A 21,928-nucleotide genomic window follows, 5' to 3' on the forward strand; every position below is an offset into this window, starting at 1 on the left:
TATTATATTATGATTATTATTATGATTATTATTATTGTTATTATTATTATTATTATTATTTATTATTATTATTATTATTATTATTATTATTCAAATTGTCCACATATTCACAGGGAACAAGTCATGAATATCATTAATTTGTGAAACAAGCTTCCACAGAAGAGAGTTCCTATTTTATGAAAAGCAGAACAGCATAAAGATGCATATTGAAATTCAGAGGAGGAAAACAATGAGAGGTAAGGAAGTAGATCAGAAAAGTTGATTCAGATAAGAAAAAAAAAAAGCATTTTACCAAAGCAGCACCATGTAATTCTACAGTAGAACTGTGTAGAACTTTTCAATAAAAAGGACTGGAGATGCTACCAAACTTTATCATAAGATACCAAAGGTTAGGGGCTGCTAAGAAAAGGTAGAGTGAGGTTTGTTTTTATTTTGCTTTCATTGGCTACATGCAAGGATACTGGTGTTGATGAGTTTGTCACATTGTGCCAGGACATGGTGTATCAATAAAGTGGACTAATAAGGTTCCAGAATTGCATATTTAAATAGTTCTCAACAATTCAAATAGCTGTCTGATGACAAGGTTAATAATCAGTTAATTTTACCTAAGTAATCTAGAAAAATCTTGCATTTGAAAAGCTATAAAATCACTCAAGGAATGCCATAGACATTAAAAGTAGTCAGGTGGTCAATTTGAGTTTTGAATTGGCCCTCTCCCAAGCATACTAATTTTTCTGGGCTCAGCCGTGTCGCTCCGTGAAATATGTCTCCTTTTAACACTCGCCCCAGTTTTATACCGACACCTTTTATATAGGTGAGCGAATCAGAGGCTTCTGACATGTCCAATTTAGCAGTTCTCTGGTATTATAGCAATATTTTACTAGAAATAGTGCTAAAGGAGACATATTTCACTGGGTGACACGGCTTCCTGGCCCAGAAATAGATTTTTCCTATGTCAAAATCCCTTTGTTGATGCTACTTCCAGTTTATCATTTATTCAATTTTTAAGCAGATGTATTCATTAAGAAAAAACCCTTTGGGCTTCTAGTTGAGTGAAGAATCTTGAAGTTGTTTGTCAAATTATTTATTATTAATAATATTGATCAGTGAGACCAGTGTAGCTCAACTGAGGATAGTGAAGAGAAACTGCAGAAATGGGAAAATAGTTTGAAAGTTTTATTATGAGAGGAACTTGAGAGGTAAGTAAGATTAAATGAAACAGAGGAAGATGAAACAGTGAATGGTAATACAGGCAGTCCCCAGTTTACACTGGGGGTTCCATTCTTGAGACGCGGCGTCGTAAGCCGGAACATCATCAGAAATCCTAAGAAAACCTTACTTTTAATGCGTTGGGTGTATTAAAAATTATGCAAACTGCATTTTTATTGCATTTCTCATTAAATAAAACCTTCAAATATTGATTATTTTGCCTTTTTGGAGTCATATTTCTTCCATCAGATCGGTGTCATAACCCTGGAACGTGTTGTAAACCTGGAAATAATTTCTGATGAATACAATTGAAAAGTGTTGTAACCTCGGAATTTCGTAAGCCACGGACTGCCTGTGTATGATTAAATGTAGAAATAATTGATGTATATTGTTTAATCAAAGTAAATGTAAAAGATGAAGAGGTGAAAGGCAAGTTCAGTTACAAATTGGTGAACAGTGGAAGATAGCAGGATGTTTTTAAAAACTATGGAAGAGAAGAGGGTCTTGATATGCTAAAATTAAGGTATGAAAGGCATTTTTAGCAATTTTACCTCTGGAAGAAACAAAATTTAGGAATATGAAGTATGAATAGACAACTAAAACAGTTGAGATGATTTGTCATTTATGTAATGTGTGGTGGGTGAGTACGTATTGTATAGTAATTTTATGTTTATTTAAAAATTTTAGTAAATCTCCCAAAATATACCCAAAAAGAGCATTCCTTGCTCCTGATTTTATAACTGGTAATTGCATAAAAAACATAAGTAGTTATGTAATAGTCTGTCAGCAGCATCATTTATCAGCTGGGAAAATCTGACCTGAACATATATATATAAAGCAGCTGTGTTCCCTGTTGCCACCCTCTAGTTCATTTTGACCTACAAAATGAGAGGTAAGTTTTTGCCTAATTTTTCTCTCCTTCACCCATTATCATACAATGTTTTAAATACCTGTACATCCATGTTAATATTATTATTATAAAGGATTAGTTTATCCAGACCTCTGAGCCTAACAACTGCTCTTCTTGGGCTGGTTATATGTACATCCATGTAGTATCAGACATTGACTATTGTACAGATTATATGATTTTTATTATATCATGGGACTTTGATATCTGTGATCTTTGTAAATTTATTGTATAGGTCTCCATTACATAAAGAAACTAAAGTTTGCCTTCTACAGAAAGAAACCTGATTAATAACCATTATCAAATTTCCTTACCATAACATGATTACAAATTGCTTAAGTGACCTCTTCAACCTCACTGATTTCTTATTTGTTATTATTTTTACAAAATGCCAAGTTGAGTCATGATTTTATCTTGTGTGCACTAGGTCAAGGTGTTGCAGAGAAAATTCTTCTTGTAGCATTGGCATCCTTGGCTGTCAGTGCATTGCCAGCATGGGAGCCATCCTTTCTTTTGAAGGAGAATGTCCTCAATGATGATTACCTTAGGATTCGCCTTCGAAGTCCATCTTTGGGTCCTGAAGATCCTGTTCCAGCTTTTGAGGAGGCCAATGGTATGATTTTGGTACTGTTGATTTTTTAAATGAATCTTACCTCTCTATTATGATAGCTGTATTCCCGCGTCAGGATGATAGAGTGAAAAATAGAGAAAAAAATAATAGGATCATTTACTTTGAACCGTTTATTCACCCATCCCTTTCGGGTGGTTTGAGTGTATAGTTTCCCAATTGGTTTTTCTGTCATCAGCTTGCGAGAATGCATTGGAGAGTATTTATGTGACGTTGTTAATTGGATCATTATCTGAATTTGGTTTGGTTTCCAGTGTGTAAGGTAAGAGGATACATACCTGGCTTTGCTCTTCCGTTTATGACAGTCACGACCTATGTGTTAGTTGTAGGAACAACGATCGCTAGATCATTTTATTGGTTGGTCAGATGAAGTAATGAATATTTAAAATATAAGGAGATAAGAATAGGAAAAGACAAAATATCCCTTTGACTCTAAGACAGGAAGGGAGGTTACAAGTAAGTTTCTCATTTTTTACAACCTTTCCAATTGGAACTCTTGCCACTCTTCCTGTTTTCCTAGTAATGTTTAATTATTTGACCTTTCTTCCGGCTTCCCCCTTGTGGCAGAGGATACATTGGCACTTGGTCACCGAAAGATAAGCATGACAAGATCAAGCGAATTTCGGTAAAATTAGTTTAGTTAACATTTTTGTTACAGAAAAGGGTAATGTTCAAGGATTAAAATAAACAGACTGATGGAATATTAAATACATGTGTTAGTTTCTATAATGTAATAACAGGATGAAAGGTATACGGACAGTAAAACTGGATTCAAAGTATTGTCGAGCCTCTTTTTAGGCATTCTCAAGTCTCTTTTAGCATTCTTGGTCGCCTTTTTCAGCACAGGTTCAGCGTATTCACCTGCTAGTCAAGCACATCCTTCTTTGTTTGCTACCGGCTCAGTAGCAGAGCAGACTTGAATACCTTCCCCTCAGCCAAGTTTTTTGAGATCAGCTCATTTGGGATTTTTGGTTTTGCCTCCTGCTACCTCAGTGTCAATGCAGAATAGTATGAATAGTCAGGAAGGCTTTGTTTCCTGTGCAGATGATTCTTTGGTGCCAGACACCATATCACAAAGTGGAGCCAACCATTCCTCTGGTATGAAACAGGTTTTTCACTTCCATTCAATTCCTTTTTAGAGGGGTTGAGACTCCTTTCATCTTGGGGAGCAAGGGTTGTGCTGCCACTACCCTTACTTCCCAAGGATGTCCCTCTGTGATCCTGTGGTTTGCGAATTTGGCTGATTAAGGTTTGTGCTAGCATATCCCCTTCCGTCTTCAAAACAGGCACTGAACAGATTTGACTCCATCAGAAAGTTTCCTCTAAAAGTTCTTCCCCTTTTCTTACCTTCTTTATGAGAAAGAGGAGAGCGATGTCTTATGATACTAGGCAGTTCCCATTATCGGAAGTAACTATACCAACAGTAGACGAATAGAGAGTGAGATCATCTCCGCTCATTGGCAAATTTTTTGGCTACTTAGAGCAGTTTCAAACTCCTCTGGGGAGTCCGTGCATGCCTTTACTAAGGCGGTTGCCAGGTAAAGGGAAAAATTGTCTTCTTTTTGGCTTCCTCAGTCTCTTAGACAAAGAAGGTGGATGTTATTGGACATCACCCCTTACATTCTTTACTGGGATACCTCAGCATTAGGTACAATAGTGCAAAAGGTTGAGAAGTGGAAACCAGATCTTCGTTGCATCATTCTCAAACATTTAGGCATACACAACCAAGGCAGCAGCCACTTCTGCAGTCAGCGCAAGTTTCAAGGTTCCCCCCAAGCAGGGCTTTCAGAAAGGACAATAAGCATCATAGAAATCCAGCTCCTGATAATATGATGCATCAAGCCTGGAGTCCCCAGTAGGAGGGAGGTTGAGTCTTTTATTCTGTTTGGCAGGAGTGATACAGTATCCTTTCTTCCCACCCTCCTCTAGCCAGTTCTCCTCTTGAGTTTCCCTCTTATCTTTACAATGAGAAGTTCTAGATCTTGCAAGAGGAAGTAGACTCTTGGGCTAAAAGGAGCTGTGGAAATAGTCTTGGATTGAATGGTATCAGTGGACATGATAGATGCTTACTTCCATATACCAATTCACCCAATTTCAAGAAAATATTTGCAGTTTGTTTTTCAGGTCAGGGTGTACTAGTTTTGGCAATGTACTTTCATCTGAGCTTAGCTCCTTAAGTTTTACGAGTCCTGTTACAGTTGGGCAAGTGGGTTCACATGTTAGAAATTCAGATGCTTCTCTACCTGGATGATTGGCTGATTCTAGCATCCAGTTTAGATGGAGTCTAAGGGCAAGAGATACTCTTTTGAAGTTGACAAGTATGTTGGGAATACTGATAGTTTCAAATTCCAATCTAATGCCAACTCAGAACCTTGGATACCTGGCAATGCTGCTGGACACCAAGAATTTCTTGGTTTCGTTGGAGGTGAAATGCATATACAACTTTCTTTTAATTGTAGAAGGATTTCTATCCTTCACAACCTTGTCAGCCGAGAATCAGAGAAGTTAGTTCTTGGTGCCAGGCTGAGAACGACGCAAGTTCTTTTCTTTCTCAAGAGGCACGGAACTGAGTAATTCAGCTGGAATCCATTCAAATTCAGGTCTCAAGGGAGTTAGAGGACCCTCTGAGATGGTGGAACCATTTACTTTGACCTTTGCTTGGAATGTCTCTCCAGTTGGAGAGCCCAGACCTCACGTTATATTCTGATGCATCGTCAAAAAGTTGATGAATGGTTGCAGCAGACAGGCATTTAGCTGGGGGTTTGGTCCACAGAGGAACGAGAACTCCACATCATTCAGTTAGAGATGTTGGCAGTGTGGAAGGCCCTGTCAGCTTTAAAGGATCTAGTACTGGACAAAAAGCTAGCACTCTTTTCAGACAATTCAACAGCACTGGCATAGCTGAGCAATCAACAAGGGAGAGTCAGAAGCTTTGCTCTTTCTTTCAAGTTGAATTCTCTCTTGGACAGCGGAAAGGAAGATCCCTCTTACCTGAGTTTGTGCTAGAAAAAATTAACATTGTGGCAGACCAACTGATCAGGAAAGGACCAGATTCCGTCTTCCGAATGGACCTGGCATCCACAAGTCTGCAAGAATCTGTGGCAGTTATGGAGCATTCCTCTGATGCCTTCATTCTTTTACCATCATTGTTCTGCTTGCATTGGAGTGTGAGGGGTATCCCTGGCAAGGAACCTACAGCATTGTTCAGAGGTCTTGCTACCTAATGAATTATTCCTCGCTAGGTGACAGTACAAGCAGATGGATGTTAATCATTAGGTAAATACCGTCTTATTCCTGGTGGAATTTTTTGGTTTTCTTGAGGGTTAGTATGTAAATTTGTCCTTGGACCTTTCCCACCTCCTTTGCTCAATGCAAGAATCAGGTATCATAATAGAGAGGTAAGATTCATTTCAAAAATTCATTTTTTAATTACCTCTTTATTATGTATCATCCTGCCACCTCACCACTCATGTGGGCAAAAGAAAAAACTGAATGGAAAACTAATGGTGATCAAACCACCCGAAAGGTATTGGTGAATGGACAATTCAAACTAAATGATCCTATTATTTTTTTTTTTACTTTTCATTCTAATAGTAGAGCAGTAAGTCTTTGAAAGATAAAATTTCTATTTCATGCATTCTGAGATGTAATGAGTAACTAAATTTATCCTGCAGGCTAATAGAAACGTAGGCATGTATTATTTTTCTTATTAAAGGGCAAGAAAAAAACTTTATAAAAGCTTTTATTTGTAAGGTATGAATACGTACCAAAGCAAAAGAGACCTAATTTTAATTATTAGTGCAAATATTTGCGCAATTTTGTAGTTTTTTATCATAGAAGTCCCAAAACAAGCAAAAACTAATACGTACTGCACTTGTGTGTGTGTTCATATGTGAGCCTAGGCTCAGTTTGCTTTGGAACAAAATAGTCATGGCAAAATTCTGACCAAAAGAAATTTATTTATATAGATTAAATGAAGTGTATTGTGTTTTATTATTTTCCAAATGTTATGTGTTCACATGTGTGAATGCAAAAAGTAAGAGAGAGAGAGAGAGACCATCAGTATTGCTCAGTTTATGAAACATGCTTCTAGCATAATGTAACTGAATCCCCAGTTTAAAAAAAGAAAAAAAAAAAGTTCCCCTCAAGGTCTACCAGTTTAACTCCACAGGTATGGCAGCAGAAAACTTTGATATACATTTAAGTCACAATGACTTTAATTATGAGACCTCATTCCTGGTGAGAAAAAAAAATTTCATTTTACATCATCATGGTTATCTCAAGTCCCCGGGGGTCCATTGGTATCTCTCTTATCACACCATATTTGTTTGTTCTCATAACTTCTTAGATTTTTCTCATATTTTTCTCGTCTTTGTGTTGGATGAATGACTTAATTTGCAAATCATGTGAGAAGCTAGAAGGAATTTTAATTATTTTTTTTATAAAGTAGGTGACACCTCAATACTATATCTTTAGAGATTATAGTAAATTCTTGTATGTAATGGATAGTTACGGTTTCCATGCTGCTCTGCTGTGGTGCCTTTAAAAATAGATTTCTCATGAACAAAAGATCCAGAAAGTGCTTAGTATTTTCATTTCCTGTGGGTAATATAGGCAGTCTCTTTCATACACCAGTACATAACCTATTACAAGAGGTTAGGAGTCTCATGAAAGAGCGTCATAAAGAATTATCTGTTGTTAAGGAGGAAACAAAATAGTGAAAGTATTTGTTGTTTATTTCTCTTGCTGCATCCTAAGATTCTACTGACAAACCTTAGGTAAATGTAAATCTTGAATCGGTAACAAAGACTTATGCATACTAAATAAATTAAGTAAGAAAATTGCCATTCTTTTTCATCCTTCAGAAAGTGGATAACTATGCACGTGCAGTACGTTTTGCATAACATAATCAAAAGTACAGATACAGTGGCTATTGCGTTAATTGTAATGAAAGGCATTTTTCTTATTGTTTCTATCATTTTATTTCCTTTTATCCCTTTTAATAAATAAGTAGTGTCATGTTCTACTTCAGTTCAAGCCATGTGTCTGGGATGTGAACTTGCAGTGGCATTTTTGAAAGAAGAATTTGACCTCGGCGTTTCCAATGAAACTTTGATCGCAGAAGGTAAACTCTTCTGTGCAACTGCTCTTGGCTACACTAAAAACTTCTGCAACGGATATGTGGAGCTTCTTGCTGTGAGTATTCAAGAGTAAGCCATTGATAAATGAATTTTTATCCCTTTATTTTTCTACAAGTTCAGCTAGATTTTTATGAGAACTGATTTCTAAATCGTTGCTTCATTGTCTGCTCTTTTATTGTGTTTTTTACTGTATCATGTTGACCAGCAAGAGTTTGCTTATTACCCTCTTAAGGAATGTGATCATAAGGCACCATCTAAATATAAATTTACTGTTTGAGATTGTGTTTTAGGTGATTTGCTTCAAGTTTTTAATTCATATTATGCAATCATTGCTTAATTTATATAAGCGGTGACACCAAAAACTTGGCTCAAAAGTTCTGTATAACTTAGTACAACCAAAGTGTTTTTTTTTTATGTATAAATTTGTTTTTAAATATATTAAAGGTTATTTCACAAAATGTTTCTTTACCTATTTTTTTCAGCTTCAGTATATACGTTGAGTAATCTGAAGGTTTCATTGCATTTCATTTGCTGATCCCAGAGAGATGATGATGCTTTGTTTCATCAAGGTCTGATATAGCAAGAAAAGAACTATGCATTTTTGTTGGTGTTCCAAAACTAGGGTAGACAGGAAGTTGATACATATTTGTAAATAAATACTCCATTCCTTTTGGAAAATAACCTAAAAAACTTCAATGTTCAAGAAACACCTAATACCTATGGTTAATCATTTTGAAAATTGGAAATAATTTGCAACCCTGGAAAGGCAGCAAAAGTGGCTATTTTTCATTTGTATAGATAGTTTGTGTTTATTTGTCGGTTTACGTGTAATAATTATTGTGGAGTGTATATAATCGTATAATCTTTTATATTAGTACAGTGTACGTATATCAAATATTGGGGAAAGACAAGGTTTTATATTAGTTATGTCTTCAGTGTGTTAAGATACCTCGTTTTCTGTAAAATTAGTAAAAGCTTACTTAAAAGAAAACGGCCCATTCGAAAGGGTAACTCGCGTAAAATTCGTGTCACGTCGCGTAACTTAAGTAATTAATTTTGATCATCGGTAATTGACAGGGCCATAAAGGAAACTCGAAAAATTGCCACTAAGTTCATCAAAGAATTATTATGCATGATTTTACTCAAAACCAAAATTGTCTTTCGAATTTGGAAATATAATTTTTCTAAGTTTTAATCAAGCTTTGAATATTTCTGATATTTGTGTTGTTAGCAAATTATTACTTGGAGAGAAATAGTGGACCCAACACATATCTTACAATTTATTCATGGAGCCGCAGTGGTAATGTGGATTTTTTTTAAGTGGGAAAGCACAAAACAGGTGAAATTCACGGACCTCAATCCCACATATAATTCTCATTGAAATTGTGGAAAGTTCATACTATGTAGTTAATGTCATTCACTAGGGTCAGGACCTGGAACCAAGGTTAGGTTAGGTGTGGCTAGTTACGTCATTTTCCAGCGAAATGAACATAGGAAAATTATATTTTCAAGTCTAAGTGTGTGATAATGTTTTACAAGTAAAATTTTACTCATTAATGTGTTCTTAAATACATACTGCAGGGTAGTATGTTTCTTGAGCATTAAACCATTCAAAAATATTTTAAAAAATTTATCTAGGCCCTAAAGAAAACACTTTTCTAATCATTTGTGGAAATGTGAATATTGTATGGGAATGTTTAACATTAATGTTTAGCCTTGTAGCATATTGGTTCAATAATCATGAAAGTGATAAATCTAGGTGTCACAAGATTTATACCTGATACATAGAATGTTATTGTTTACCTTATATTCACAGAGTTGGGGATAATGAAGCTTTGTTTTAATTTTTTAATATTTTTTTAATCCTGTCTGCATGTGTTCAGAAGCTGATTTTGCAGACCATACCAAGATGTGTTCTATATCAGTGGTTTCTCCATCTTCATTCAGTTTTACTCACTTTTCAAGAAGCTGTGCCTTAAATTTATTTGTTTCTGCTGTATTTTTAACGAACTTTTCCTTGGTGTCTTCAGTTTCCTGTTATATCCAGCTGTTCTTTTTCTTGAATTGGTTTTTTTGGATTAAGTCTCATTTTCATCAGCACTGTGTCCTCTGCTGATAGTAACAAGCATTCAGTTTTGACTTCCTACTTAAACCCGTCACTCTAAGAAATTAACATGTCAGTTATACATTACCTGCTTGTGTTCAGTGTCCCAGGTGTGGCTTGTTAAAGTTAACCTCCTATTTTTCGCTGCATTTTCCTTTTGTATTAGAGGAACACTTTCTAAGAGTAGTTCACACGACTTAGATAATAATTGAACTTGACAGAAGTTTATTGCTTAGAATTGCCATGTTAGTTTGTCTATGTAGCAACATTTAAGCTTGTAGTAGAATACTTGAACTATGATTAATAATATAAATAAAACTTTTCTTTCCAGCCAATATTTTACTATATTTTCACGCATGATCCCATCTACCCAGCGGATTTTTGTGGTATGGTCATGAGTTCCAACGGCTGCAACACCACCAGGCCAGAGAGAGACTGGTCAGTTGAGATTCACGATGGAAAACCACCTGTCATACCTATCATCTTACCAGATGTAAGAAACTAGATCAAAGTTTTTCCATTTCTTCTTTAGTTTTCCATCAAGAATTCAGACATTTTTACATTGGAAAGGAGATTAACTGGTTTGGTGTTACAGAATGTCTCAGAGAAGATAAGTCAGAAGCTATAGCACCGGTAAGGAGAGTGAATGGTTTGGTGTTACATTATGTTTCTGAGAATTCAGACACTAAAGTGCCTGAAAAGAGAGGGGCTGGTATGGTGTTTCAGTGTCTCCGATAAAAGCATGTTATTATTATGGCTGCTTGATATTTATATACTAGATGGAGTCATGAGATATAAAGGAAATTTTTTTCTAATGAAGAACCTGGCAAGGAGAGGGAGAGGGGTTAATGACTGTATGACAATGTGGACTGGTGAAAGTAAGAGATTTCTCTAAGATCGTTTAAGGAGTTCATGTGTTTATTAAGATGACAATGGTGAAAGGAAATGTTAATCAAGTAAGGTCATGCTGGCAAATGAATGCCAGGAACATAGGATAATGAAATTTTTCAACATGTATAGGTTTTTAAAAGTAAACCTAATGGATATGTTAGTTGAATCATAGGATAGAGAAGCACAGATCGCAGAATGTCAGAGAAGTAACAGTTATAACATACTATACTGGAATTTTTTACTTTGGTCTTAATTGTGAAATTGTGGGAGTTTGCAAAGTATGAATGCCAGGAATGAAGCTGAAGGATCTAGACTTGAATGTCTGTCTGTTTATTGCATGAGGTAAGGAGGGTTGAATGAAAAATAAGATAGAAATGTCATAAAAAGTTTAATTGGTTTGTATGGTGTTTTTACGTTGCATGGAACCAATGGTTATTCAGCAACGGGACCAACAGCTTTACGTGACTTCCGAACCACGTCGAGAGTGCACTTCTTTCACTAGAAATATGTATAAACAGTTTAATACAGGTGAAAAGATATCTTGTTGCTTTATTTTCAGGTGGCCCTCCTAATGGCATCAAGGGGTCAATCAAGTGCTCCCCATTCCATTTTGACATTTTAGGATTTTCCTGCAAAACATTTGTCATAATTGCTTTTGAACAGAGAGAATGGTTGACGACAGATAAATAAAATGGATGTTAAGTTTAGAAGTCTTTGAGAAGTAGGCTGAAGTATTGCTAGGTTAACGGTAGAAGGCTGTAAGAATGAGATGTACTTTTAATCCACGAGCTGTGTGATTTCTTGTCGGGTAAAGAAATTGTCAAAGTATATTTTTACATTTGGTAAAATGGATTTTTATATACGTATAATGAAATTTAGCTTTGCTTTATGAAAAATTTCGTTTAAATTAAATGACGATAGGAAAAATTGACTTAAAAGATTCCCAAGGCTAATTGTATTTGAGCTCTTATTTTTCCACATTTTTCATAACTGTGCTCCTGATGTACGTGATGCAATCCAGCCAACTGAACCCACGATAAAGGTCCTACAAATTTCGGACACTCACATGGATCCCTTGTATGCCCCAGGGTCAAATGCTCAATGCGGGGAACAACTCTGCTGTAGGTCAGAATGGGGTAAGGAGAACTTTGTTTCTTCCTTTCGACCCAAGGTTTTTGTTCTTTCTCAGGAAATAATTCAACACATTCTTCCCTGTTCCTTTTCTTTCTATTTTGTTTATCAATACTACCAGTACAGCATTTGTAATTCTGTTTTTAAATTTTATTCCTGTCATGCTTATTTATCACACTACAAGACACCTCTGTTATCAGCAAGGCCATGGGATCTCTCATCTAGTAAACACTGGTTGTAATTTGCAGAGCTTAGATACTATACTGTACATCCCAAATTTCTATTTTTCTGTTTTCATCTTGCTTAATCATCATACTCCAAAACTTATCTGTAACCAGCGAAGCCATATCATATTTGTATGCGATGACAGGTTCTAAAAAAAATAAATGAAATGAAAACATGCAACCAGATAACCAAACTTCAAGTGATATTCCAGTTGCTGAGCTATCCGGTATCCACTGGGTACTTTAGTTGTAGTTGATATTCCTCTTTCCAACAGATGGGAATAAAGAGAGAGTAGATTTCGTTGTTGGTGTAGTGTCACTATTCACAAAGGGGTTCCTTCTACAGGAGAACCACCAACTCCAGATGCAGAGGCATGGTTCTGGGGCGACTACCGTTACTGTGGTTCCCCTCCGTGGATGCTGGAAGACATGTTGGCTCACATCAGATCTGAGCATCAGGTATGTTCAGTACCCTCTTCAGTGACTTTGTTAGATATGAAAACTTGAATATGACATTTAAGTTAAAGAAAGCACCAGTTTAAGTCTGTTTCCATAAGTTTTCTTATAAACCTGTATCAGATATCATGCTTGCCGTCTGTAGCAAACATACTCATATACATACATATGTAGTCCGACCATCAGCTTTATGTATAACATATCAAATCACTTATCTTTTTATACAAAGGGAAAAAAATTACTTTATCTTTTTACTAATGTGATGATAACAATGACAGCTGCTACTTTACCTGGCTCTAGTATTTCACACAAGTTCCCATGCTACTCATTATACTGATAAGTCAATTACGTATATTTATACATCATGACCTTGAATGACATTAGAACTCTCACAATTACTTTTATATAGCGAGATACTGAATTGAATGTTATAAAGAAGTTACCTAAATATGTCTTTACATCATCTTACATTTTATAGACAATCCTGGCGTAATTTTTTCAGAATTTAAACTCTTCACTGTTTTCTTTACTTTTTAGGGCAAATCTTAGTTTTTCTACGAATATTTTTTTCTAACAAGGTAAAGATTGTCTATTAAACTTTCTATTACCCAATTTATTCAGTATCTCTTATTGTTTAATGCTGAGATAAATGAATTAAAAATTCAAAAAGCTGAATTTCTAGGATTTGAGCTATGTGATGTGGACAGGAGATGTCGTGCCTCATAACATGTGGTCAACATCTAAAGAATGGAATATGAGACTCGTGAAGGAGACAAACGAAATGATCCAGGCCTACTTCCAAGACATTCCTGTGTTTCCTGTTATTGGAAACCATGAAATGAGTCCCATCGATCAGTAAGATATTACTATTCTGCAGTTTTGTATCAGGCATATTTTCAGTTCAGTCTTTATTGACATTATCAACCCATCCATCCTTCTGACAGGTCTTTCCCTCTTCCTCTTCTCACACCAGTGCCACATCCTGAATACATGGCTTTGTCAGCATTATGAGCCTGTTTTTCCAGGGCTTCTTTACCAGTGACCAGCATGTTGCAACAGAGAAATCTGAATAATTCATCTACTACATTATGTACATACGTACAATATTTTACAAGTACGTATATTATGTAATTAATTTATAAGGAAATAAAGAAATAGTTAATATCTACACATTTTCATTCTTACAACAGGTATCCTGACCCTGACAATGTTCCAGCAGAACTAGCAGCTGATTGGCTTTATGAATCTCTTGCAGCCCAGTGGGCTCGTGTCATTCCAGACCTTGATATCTCTACAGTGCTATATGCTGGATTTTACTCTGTTCCAATAACACCTGGATTCAGGATCATTTCTGTGAACTCGATGTTTGGTTATGGTGCTGATGTGTGAGTGTACCATTAGAAGTTTCCTTGATAAATATACACACCTGTAGACATGCCTTTTCTCAAGACATAGTAATGATATTTAGTAACAGCAAAAACAGTGTTACTACTAATTATCAATGCAATAAAAATTTTACTCTTGACAGATGGCTTTATCAAAATTCCAATGATGTTGCTCATGAGTTAGCTTGGCTCGAGAATGAGCTCTGGAAAGCTGAACAGGAAGGGGAACTGGTCCACTTGCTAGGACACATACCACCTGGGCTTTTGAGTAATGAGAGGACCTGGTCCAGGGAATACAACAGGATTATCAGAAGGTCAGGACCGACACATTTTCAGTGTCAAGTATTTATTTATAGCTAATATCTTTGTATCACACAAGTATTTTAATTAAATAAATCTAAAATCCAATAGTAGTGAAAATGTTTCGAGACTAGATTATTTCCTCATTGAACGAGTGGTTTATGTACTCACCTAAAAATCTGGTAGCCCAGTTCACACCCACCTGCTGCCAATGGGGAAACAGAGGAATTAATTTCTGGTGATTAGAAATTCATTTCTCGATATAATGTAGTTTGGATCCCACAATACACTGTAGGTCCCGTTGCTAATGAATCAATTAACCGGTTGCTAGCCACATAAATAAAAATCTAATCCTTCAGGCCAGCCCTAGGAGAGCTGGTAATCAGCTCAGTGGTCTGGTTAAACTAAGATATACATAACATAAGACTTAGATTTTTGCAGTGAAAATAAGAGCGTTAAATCAGATCTGTAGGCCTCTGGGTAATTTACAATCAGCGGTAGTTTACCGTTTATGGAAAATACATACTGGAGTTATAAAGATCTATAAACTCCAGTTTCATTACGAAATTTTTACCAATGCCTAATTCTTTGGATACTATCAGAGTCATATTTCTAAATAGGTGGACATTAATACAAGTGAAAAATAATTTCAAGTCTGTTTTTATCAAACTTGGAGGTAAAAGGTAGTCAAATGTGTATGTTGTCTAGAACTTGCTATTCTTTGTATTTTTTCTATATAAAATTGATTTCCAGGTACGAAAACATAATTCGTGGACAATTCTTTGGCCACACACACTACGATGAGTTTGAAGTTTTCCACGATGGCGATAGGCCTATAGGTGTGGCGTATGTTGCACCAAGTCAGACTCCATGGTATTATCTCAACCCAGCCTACAGGATTTACACCATTGATGGAGAGAGACCTGAGACAACCAGGGTAATTTACATAATTTCTGTTGGTTACTATAATGCAGGCTTTCATAAATATGACTTTGTTAATGCCCTTGTAGCTTAAGTTTCAATATTGTAGCTTCTGACAGCCGAGACAGAAATGCTGACAAAGATCTCCCGAGATATCTGGACATCTGGCCCGCAGCTTGGCAAGAAAAGTCTTTTGCTCACAGGAGGTACTTGATAAGTCTCCAGCCATGAAGAGATAGGGACTCTACCGACAGGTGAAACCTTTCCACATGGGGTTGGCAAAGGAGGTTATGCCATGGGGGAATTTCTCTTGGAATCTCTGACAGAAGATCTGGGAACCATTCTGCCTGAGGCCACAGAAGTGCCACCAAGGTTATCCTCAGATTTCGGGAGCTCATTACTCCGTTCAGGACCTGACGGATCAGGCAGAACAGAGGGAAGGCGTACACCTCGAGATTGTCCCAAGGATGCTGCAGAATGTCCTCCACCATATCAAGAGGATCCGGGACCACCAAGAAGTAGACCTCCAGCTTTCGGTTGAAGGGAGTGGTGAAGAGGTCTAACACAGGTCTTCCCCAAAGGTGAAACAGCCTGTCCATTACATCCTGCTGCAGACTTGCTCTCCAAGGCTGAAGCAAAGGAATTTCTGGGGAAGGAGCTCTCCTTCTACATGCTTCTTACTAGGAAGCACAGGATACTTCTCACGAAAAACAAGTCCACCAGCCTATTAACCACCATTTGAGGGAATGTCTCAGATGGCTCAGCAAGCAACTGCGATGACGTCATAGACGAAGATGGTAATGACATCACAGCAACAGGTGGTGGAAGAGACAACATCGCAGCCGATGTCATAGGCTGAGAGGATGTTGGAGTGACGTCACAGCATTCGGAATGGCAGCGCAAGTCGATGGCCTCGCTGGCGGTGAAATAAGAGGTGACCCAGTAAGCATCATAGTTGTTGATGGCATCCCACTGGGCGGCAGCACACGAGAGCCAAAATAGTGGAGACCTGGAGGAAGGAGGGGGGGGACTGGAAGAGGATGGCGAGCAAGCATGAAATGCAACAATAGGCCATCCAAGGAGGGTGAACCCCGTAGGCCTATGAACCCCCATACAGCCACCATCTTATGTGATTCCGTATCTAAACAAAGGAAGACTGAGTCACCTCCTCCCTCCCATGAGGGAGATTAAGTACTTCCCACATGAGAGGGGTCATGTTATACACAATATCATACTTCCAAAGACGAATCAATGGAAGAAAAGGAAGGAGAGACAGGGCGTCAAAAGCAGCAAGGGAAAATTTCTGGAAGAAAGGGACACCAAACTGTCCACTCGGGAAAGTGAGAAACCTTCCCAAGAAGGAAAAGTACTCTATGGTGCTCCCTCATGCAGAAAGCCTTCCACTGCGACACGGGCCAGGAACGACACTCCAGGCAAGAGTTAGTGTTAGTACAAAAATTGGAACGTTACCTACTGCAAGTGGTATGGAGGTCAGTAATGAAAAATGCCAAAAACCTCGAACATGGAAATTCTGGAACGCCCAGACACAATGCATTGACGGGGCCTAGAACTCTTGGTGGAATCCATGATAAAAGACAAGCAGACAAGCAGACAGACACACACACACACACACTCTCACACTGAAAGCAAAGCATAAATAAATCATAGGCTGACAAAGAAACTGACTAGGGAAGGAGAGCGCAAAAGTGAGACTACTCTCCAAGCCAGTCAAAGAAAGACTGACACGTCACAAGGTCCCAAGCCTGGTCGGTGACCAGCTTCCACCTCTCATATGCACGAGTTACCAGATGCCACAGATTCTTGATTTACAATCTTTGATTCTTTTGTTTTAACTGGTTTTCAGCTGGCGCCAGAAGATTACCTTACTGTTAAGGCCGAAGGTTTGTTCTGTATATGAACAAATGCTCTTTCCCCCAGAAGTAGGTATCTGCCCTCTCCATGTGGATATAGTAGATGGATGATTAGCCAGACAGCTGAATAACAACGTATACATCATCTTTCCTTGATGTTACTGGGAATGTGTGACACCCAAGTGTAACCACACATTTATATAAACCCAAGTATATACAACCATTTAAATAGCTATTCAAGCCTATTTTAGCCTGAAAACTAATTCATTCCCATAAGATTCATTAGCTTTTTTTTTTATAACTTCGTGAATAGTCACTGGAGTCTATAATAGTCATAATACATAATTCTATTTTCTGTATCCAACTAGGGAGGCAGAACTGTCCTTTTTATTCCATTGATTTTATATCTGATGCTACAGGAAATATTTCTTCATATCAGAAAACCTTAGTCATGTTTTTAACCTCCATATTACATTTGCTATCACTATCATTGCATCTTACATTACAAGAATTCTTTCAATATCAAAATGTGTTCATCCATACATTGAAGGCTTGTTCATATATATAATAGCACTTATTGATATCGGTTTTAGCCAATTTTGGAGACAGGATACATAAATCTCAAATATTTCCACAGCCTTATGTGCATGAAATTCACATGAAAAAAAGAAACATCAATGAACCTGAAAACAAGATTTCTCTTTCTCATTGCAGATGGTTCTAGACCACTCGACATATGTCATGAACCTGACAGAAGCCCATGAAACGAATGTTACCAGGTGGTTTGAACTCTACAGTGCCAAGGATGCTTATGGGATGCAAAGTCTCAAGCCTGAAGATTGGCACCAGTTGGGTCTAAGGATGGCTGATGACAGGACATTGTTTGATGTTTACTGGAGGTAATGTCAATTCATTTTCAACAATGCTTAATGGATATGGTTTCACATGTTCTATACATTGATCTTGGAAATACAAGTTTACCTGTCAACCACAAAATTCTCAAATTCCTCCAAGATCAGCATTTTAAAAGATGTTCTATCCAATATGCATGAAAATATGTAGTTATTACTACTTTATCCTTAATGTGAACAATTTTGAATAATAACTTGTACTTTGCCTAGGTGTATTAACCACAAACTTTTATAGAGTATCTTTCAGCACAAGCTGGAAAGCCAGTTGAAATTTGGTTTCAAGGTGGTTAACCAGGTGGTTAACAGGTGGGGATGAGGGTGTGGGGGGGTGTAACCTTTACTCACCAAACATACTACTGATTGCTTTTTCTTTGACCACAGGGACTGAGTGGGATGGCTGTGGGACTAAATATAAAAGGCTATAGTTTGCATTACTGGGAAAAATATAAATTGTTCCATTAAGAATACAAACAAATTATTCCTTAGCAGGAAGGTCAGTCCCCTACAACTGAGAGGAGTTGAAAGCCAATACAGAATATTCATGATCTGTTTCCTTGCAAGTAGGGGAAGCATGGCATCTACTACCTCCTACCAGTCTGCCAGGAAAGTTGGCTAGAGTTGCAGGACCCTGGGACAAGAAGCAATCCCTTCTACAGCAAGAAGGGGTCATTCAAGTTAGGAATACATCAGAGAACCACTCAATATTGGGAGGAGTTCATTTTTGGTCATCACAAGGAAAGGGTTGAGGTATAAACTCTACCATGCCCTCCTCCCCCCTTGTTGTAGGAGGGAGGGAGGGAGGAGGGGAAGCCTCTCCATCCCCAATAGAGAACAGATACCCAAAATGTGCTCACCTGTAACTCATCCAACTCCATCACGTACATACTTCAGCCTGGACAGTGCTCCAAATGAAATAAGGGAAAGGGAATTCAGCAATTTCCCTTTCACACCTCTCAAGATTTTCACTAGACCTTTCTTGCATCAGATGAGATATTGACCCTGTCCAAATCTGTGGCTTAGGTGACTACACAACTTGCTGGGCAACCACCAAAGGTCCCAAGGAGAAGGTGTCTAGCGACTGACTTGTGGGTGATATCCCTCAGGTAAAATGAGGTACAAGTAGTCTGACACAGCCAGAAACCTTCCTTCACTCCTGAAAAGTTCTTCTGAATAAGGCAAACCAACAGACTGAAACATGAGCCACATGCCCCTCCTTTGATGCATCTGAAAACGGAAGCATTTCCAGAGGTAGAATTCAGTGGAACTCCCTTTACGAGGTTTCTGTTCTGTCATCTGTCCTCCATGCTAAGTCCTCCCTTACCTTCCAACTCCAGGGGATGAGACAGGAGGGAGGATCCAGTATGCCAATACCACTTACTTCAGTTGCCACTGTAGTGAGCTCATGTGGCACTGCCTGTGAGGGAAGAGTAAAGAAGTAGGCAAAACCTGGCAAGAGAAGGAGAACTAGGTTTGCCCATTAGTTGGCATTCTGGTCTGCCAAGAATGTCAGAGCTCTGCCTTCTGACATCAGCAACCCCCACTACATCACCTTTGCCTCACCCAGATTATTCCGCTCGTAAGTAAATAAAATAATCTTTGAAAACTGCTACTTCAGCTCAACCTGAACGGGCTTCAGGAGGTATGGGTCCATCTGGACCTAGAAGGTCCCCAGGGGCAGGACATGTTCCCTCTCCAGCTAAAGGAGACATGGCAGAGCTTTGCTTTGTACAGCATTATCGGTCCCATGAACCAGATGAGCCTATCACTAAGGCAGCATGGGACCCAGTGGTGTAACTATCAGATCCATCTTCCGACAGGTACTCGGTTGCAACCAAGAACAAAGGTAGAGGAAAACAATAATCCCTTCCATCGCTCCTCCCGCCCTACTCCCAGGTGCACGGCCAACCACATGACATAGGTAGAAGAGGCCACTGGCCACAGAAGACCTCTCTCAGGAAAAGGATTGCTCTACACATGCACTCAGTAGAATGGTGCAAGCATAGAGATGGTACTTTCTCCCTGAGGCCCCCCACCCCAAGAAGAGCGAGAAGGAGAACCTACCCTGCTGCTTACGTGGAACCGATAAATAGACTGATCCAGGGATGAGTGTGGGTTGCACATACCCATCTCAATGTGATCCTGGGGGACTGTGGAGAGACAGAACTTCCTACAATCTTGCAAATGCAACAGAGTAGGGTAAACAGAATGTACAGCCTCATCCAAGTGCAAGTCTGAGCGCTTGCAGTGAGACAAGGAGGGGAGCAGGTCCCAAGTCTAAGTGAGCTGGCACCATGGCATTAGTTGTGCCAAAGATAGAATGGTCACCTGGTGACTGAGCACCTCTACTGCCCTCAGAGAAGGTGTAACACAGAAGGGTTCCCCTGAACAATGTGAATGAGGCCTTAGACTTCATCTTCTGCTTTTGCCATGAAGGGGCCGAGTCTAGGGTCAGGGTGAAAGTTAATCTGACAACAAGAAGGAAGAGGATGATGACAGCTGTAGGCACCTCTCCTTTCCCATGCCAGACACTACTTATGCACCAGAGGGCTGGTCAAGGCCAGAACCAAAGACTTTGGGAAGCACCAGGACCAAGAGGTCTACTCCTGGAAGAACCACCACTACAAGAAGTTCCCTGTCCTTGGCTGTGACAGCTGAAGACACATCTTGGGCAGTGCTTGTCCTTTGCCCTAAATTCTATATTAAATTCAAATCAATCCATACCAGAAGGCTCCAGTGTTGAAGCCCTATTCTCATTGGTCGGGCTGCCAAAAAGGTAGCAGCAAAAGACAGGCTTCCTGGGATATTCAGGGAGGTCATATTTTTCCGAGACACGGAAACAACAAAGTCCTTCTGCCATAATTGGGAGCATCATTGTCAAGCCAGAATCATTGAAGGGTGACAGGGTCACTTCCATCAGAAGCAGCTATGTCCTCAGGTGTGAAGGCAAGACCAGTTTTATGTTTAGGTCAAGTGTTACAGAGCAAAAATGACTGGAAAATGGGGTTAAGAGGAGGCTAGATGGATTTGGTGGTCTCTCTCGGGAAATATTTTCTCTTACTCCTCTTCCCAAACCAGAGCCACGGAGGGAGTTCCATAATATCCATTCACTGCAGGGGAAGTCCTTAAGCATGCCCTTTCCCTGCACGAAGCACATACAGTAGTAGGGCCCATTGCTTGGGGCAACAAACTGCCCATATGGGCGACCCTGTCCTTCACAGTGTCATAATTTTTAGCAAAATAAAATTCAGAGATCAGCAATAAAAAAAAAAGGAACGCACACCAAAAAACAGGAAGAAATGATGGATACTCATCCAATCAAGGCTTCCAACCAGTCAGTAGGGAAGACCAGCAGACATCCCCCTCTCATACCAGCCGAAAGAAAAGTGAAAGTGACCATCACTGAGTGAGGGATATTCCCCCAACTTACTCCTAATCTCCACCTGTTAACTACCTTTTTAACTAGTTTTGACTGGTTTCCAGCGTGCACTGAAAGATACTCCTATATATAGGCAATGGTTTGTATTCCCATATGACGTATGAAGAATTCAGAATTATAGCCTTCCCTTTTCATTTAATCATTAATCTTTCTATTATCCACCTGCATTCCGACAGGAACTTCGTCAGCATCGGGGAGCCTTACTTGGCTATTGGCTGTGATGACTTGTGCTATGAACAACGCCTCTGTGATGTGATGACTTCAGATCGTAATGATCTTGATGCTTGTTATGGGGCCATTCAGAGAAAGAAAAATTTTGATAAAATTTCAAGAAACTAGAGATCATTTTGTTACTCAAGGGAAAAAACAAAGATCATATGTATATGTAAAAAATATAAAATTTTAGATGACAA

At 38.5% G+C, this 21,928-nt stretch overlaps 1 protein-coding gene across 2 annotated transcripts; it reads left to right on the top strand.

Moving 5' to 3' along the window:
- Positions 1–184: 184 nt before the first annotated feature.
- LOC135210767 (sphingomyelin phosphodiesterase-like) lies at positions 185–21,928 on the top strand. 2 transcript variants are annotated; one of them, XM_064243616.1, is made up of 12 exons: positions 185–236; positions 2,544–2,729; positions 7,777–7,940; positions 10,321–10,482; positions 11,902–12,016; positions 12,582–12,694; positions 13,374–13,546; positions 13,882–14,076; positions 14,220–14,390; positions 15,130–15,313; positions 17,883–18,067; positions 21,692–21,928. In XM_064243616.1, exons 1-12 carry the CDS (start codon positions 200–202, stop codon positions 21,852–21,854), a joined length of 1,848 nt encoding a protein of 615 aa, XP_064099686.1. In that variant the 5' UTR covers positions 185–199; the 3' UTR covers positions 21,855–21,928. The 2 variants fall into 2 exon arrangements, with proteins under 2 accessions (XP_064099686.1, XP_064099687.1); XM_064243617.1 differs by lacking the exon at positions 185–236 and adding an exon at positions 2,008–2,101.

This window comes from Macrobrachium nipponense, chromosome 4 (genome assembly GCF_015104395.2).
Source record: "Macrobrachium nipponense isolate FS-2020 chromosome 4, ASM1510439v2, whole genome shotgun sequence".
In the NCBI taxonomy this organism is placed as follows: Eukaryota; Metazoa; Arthropoda; class Malacostraca; order Decapoda; family Palaemonidae; genus Macrobrachium; species Macrobrachium nipponense.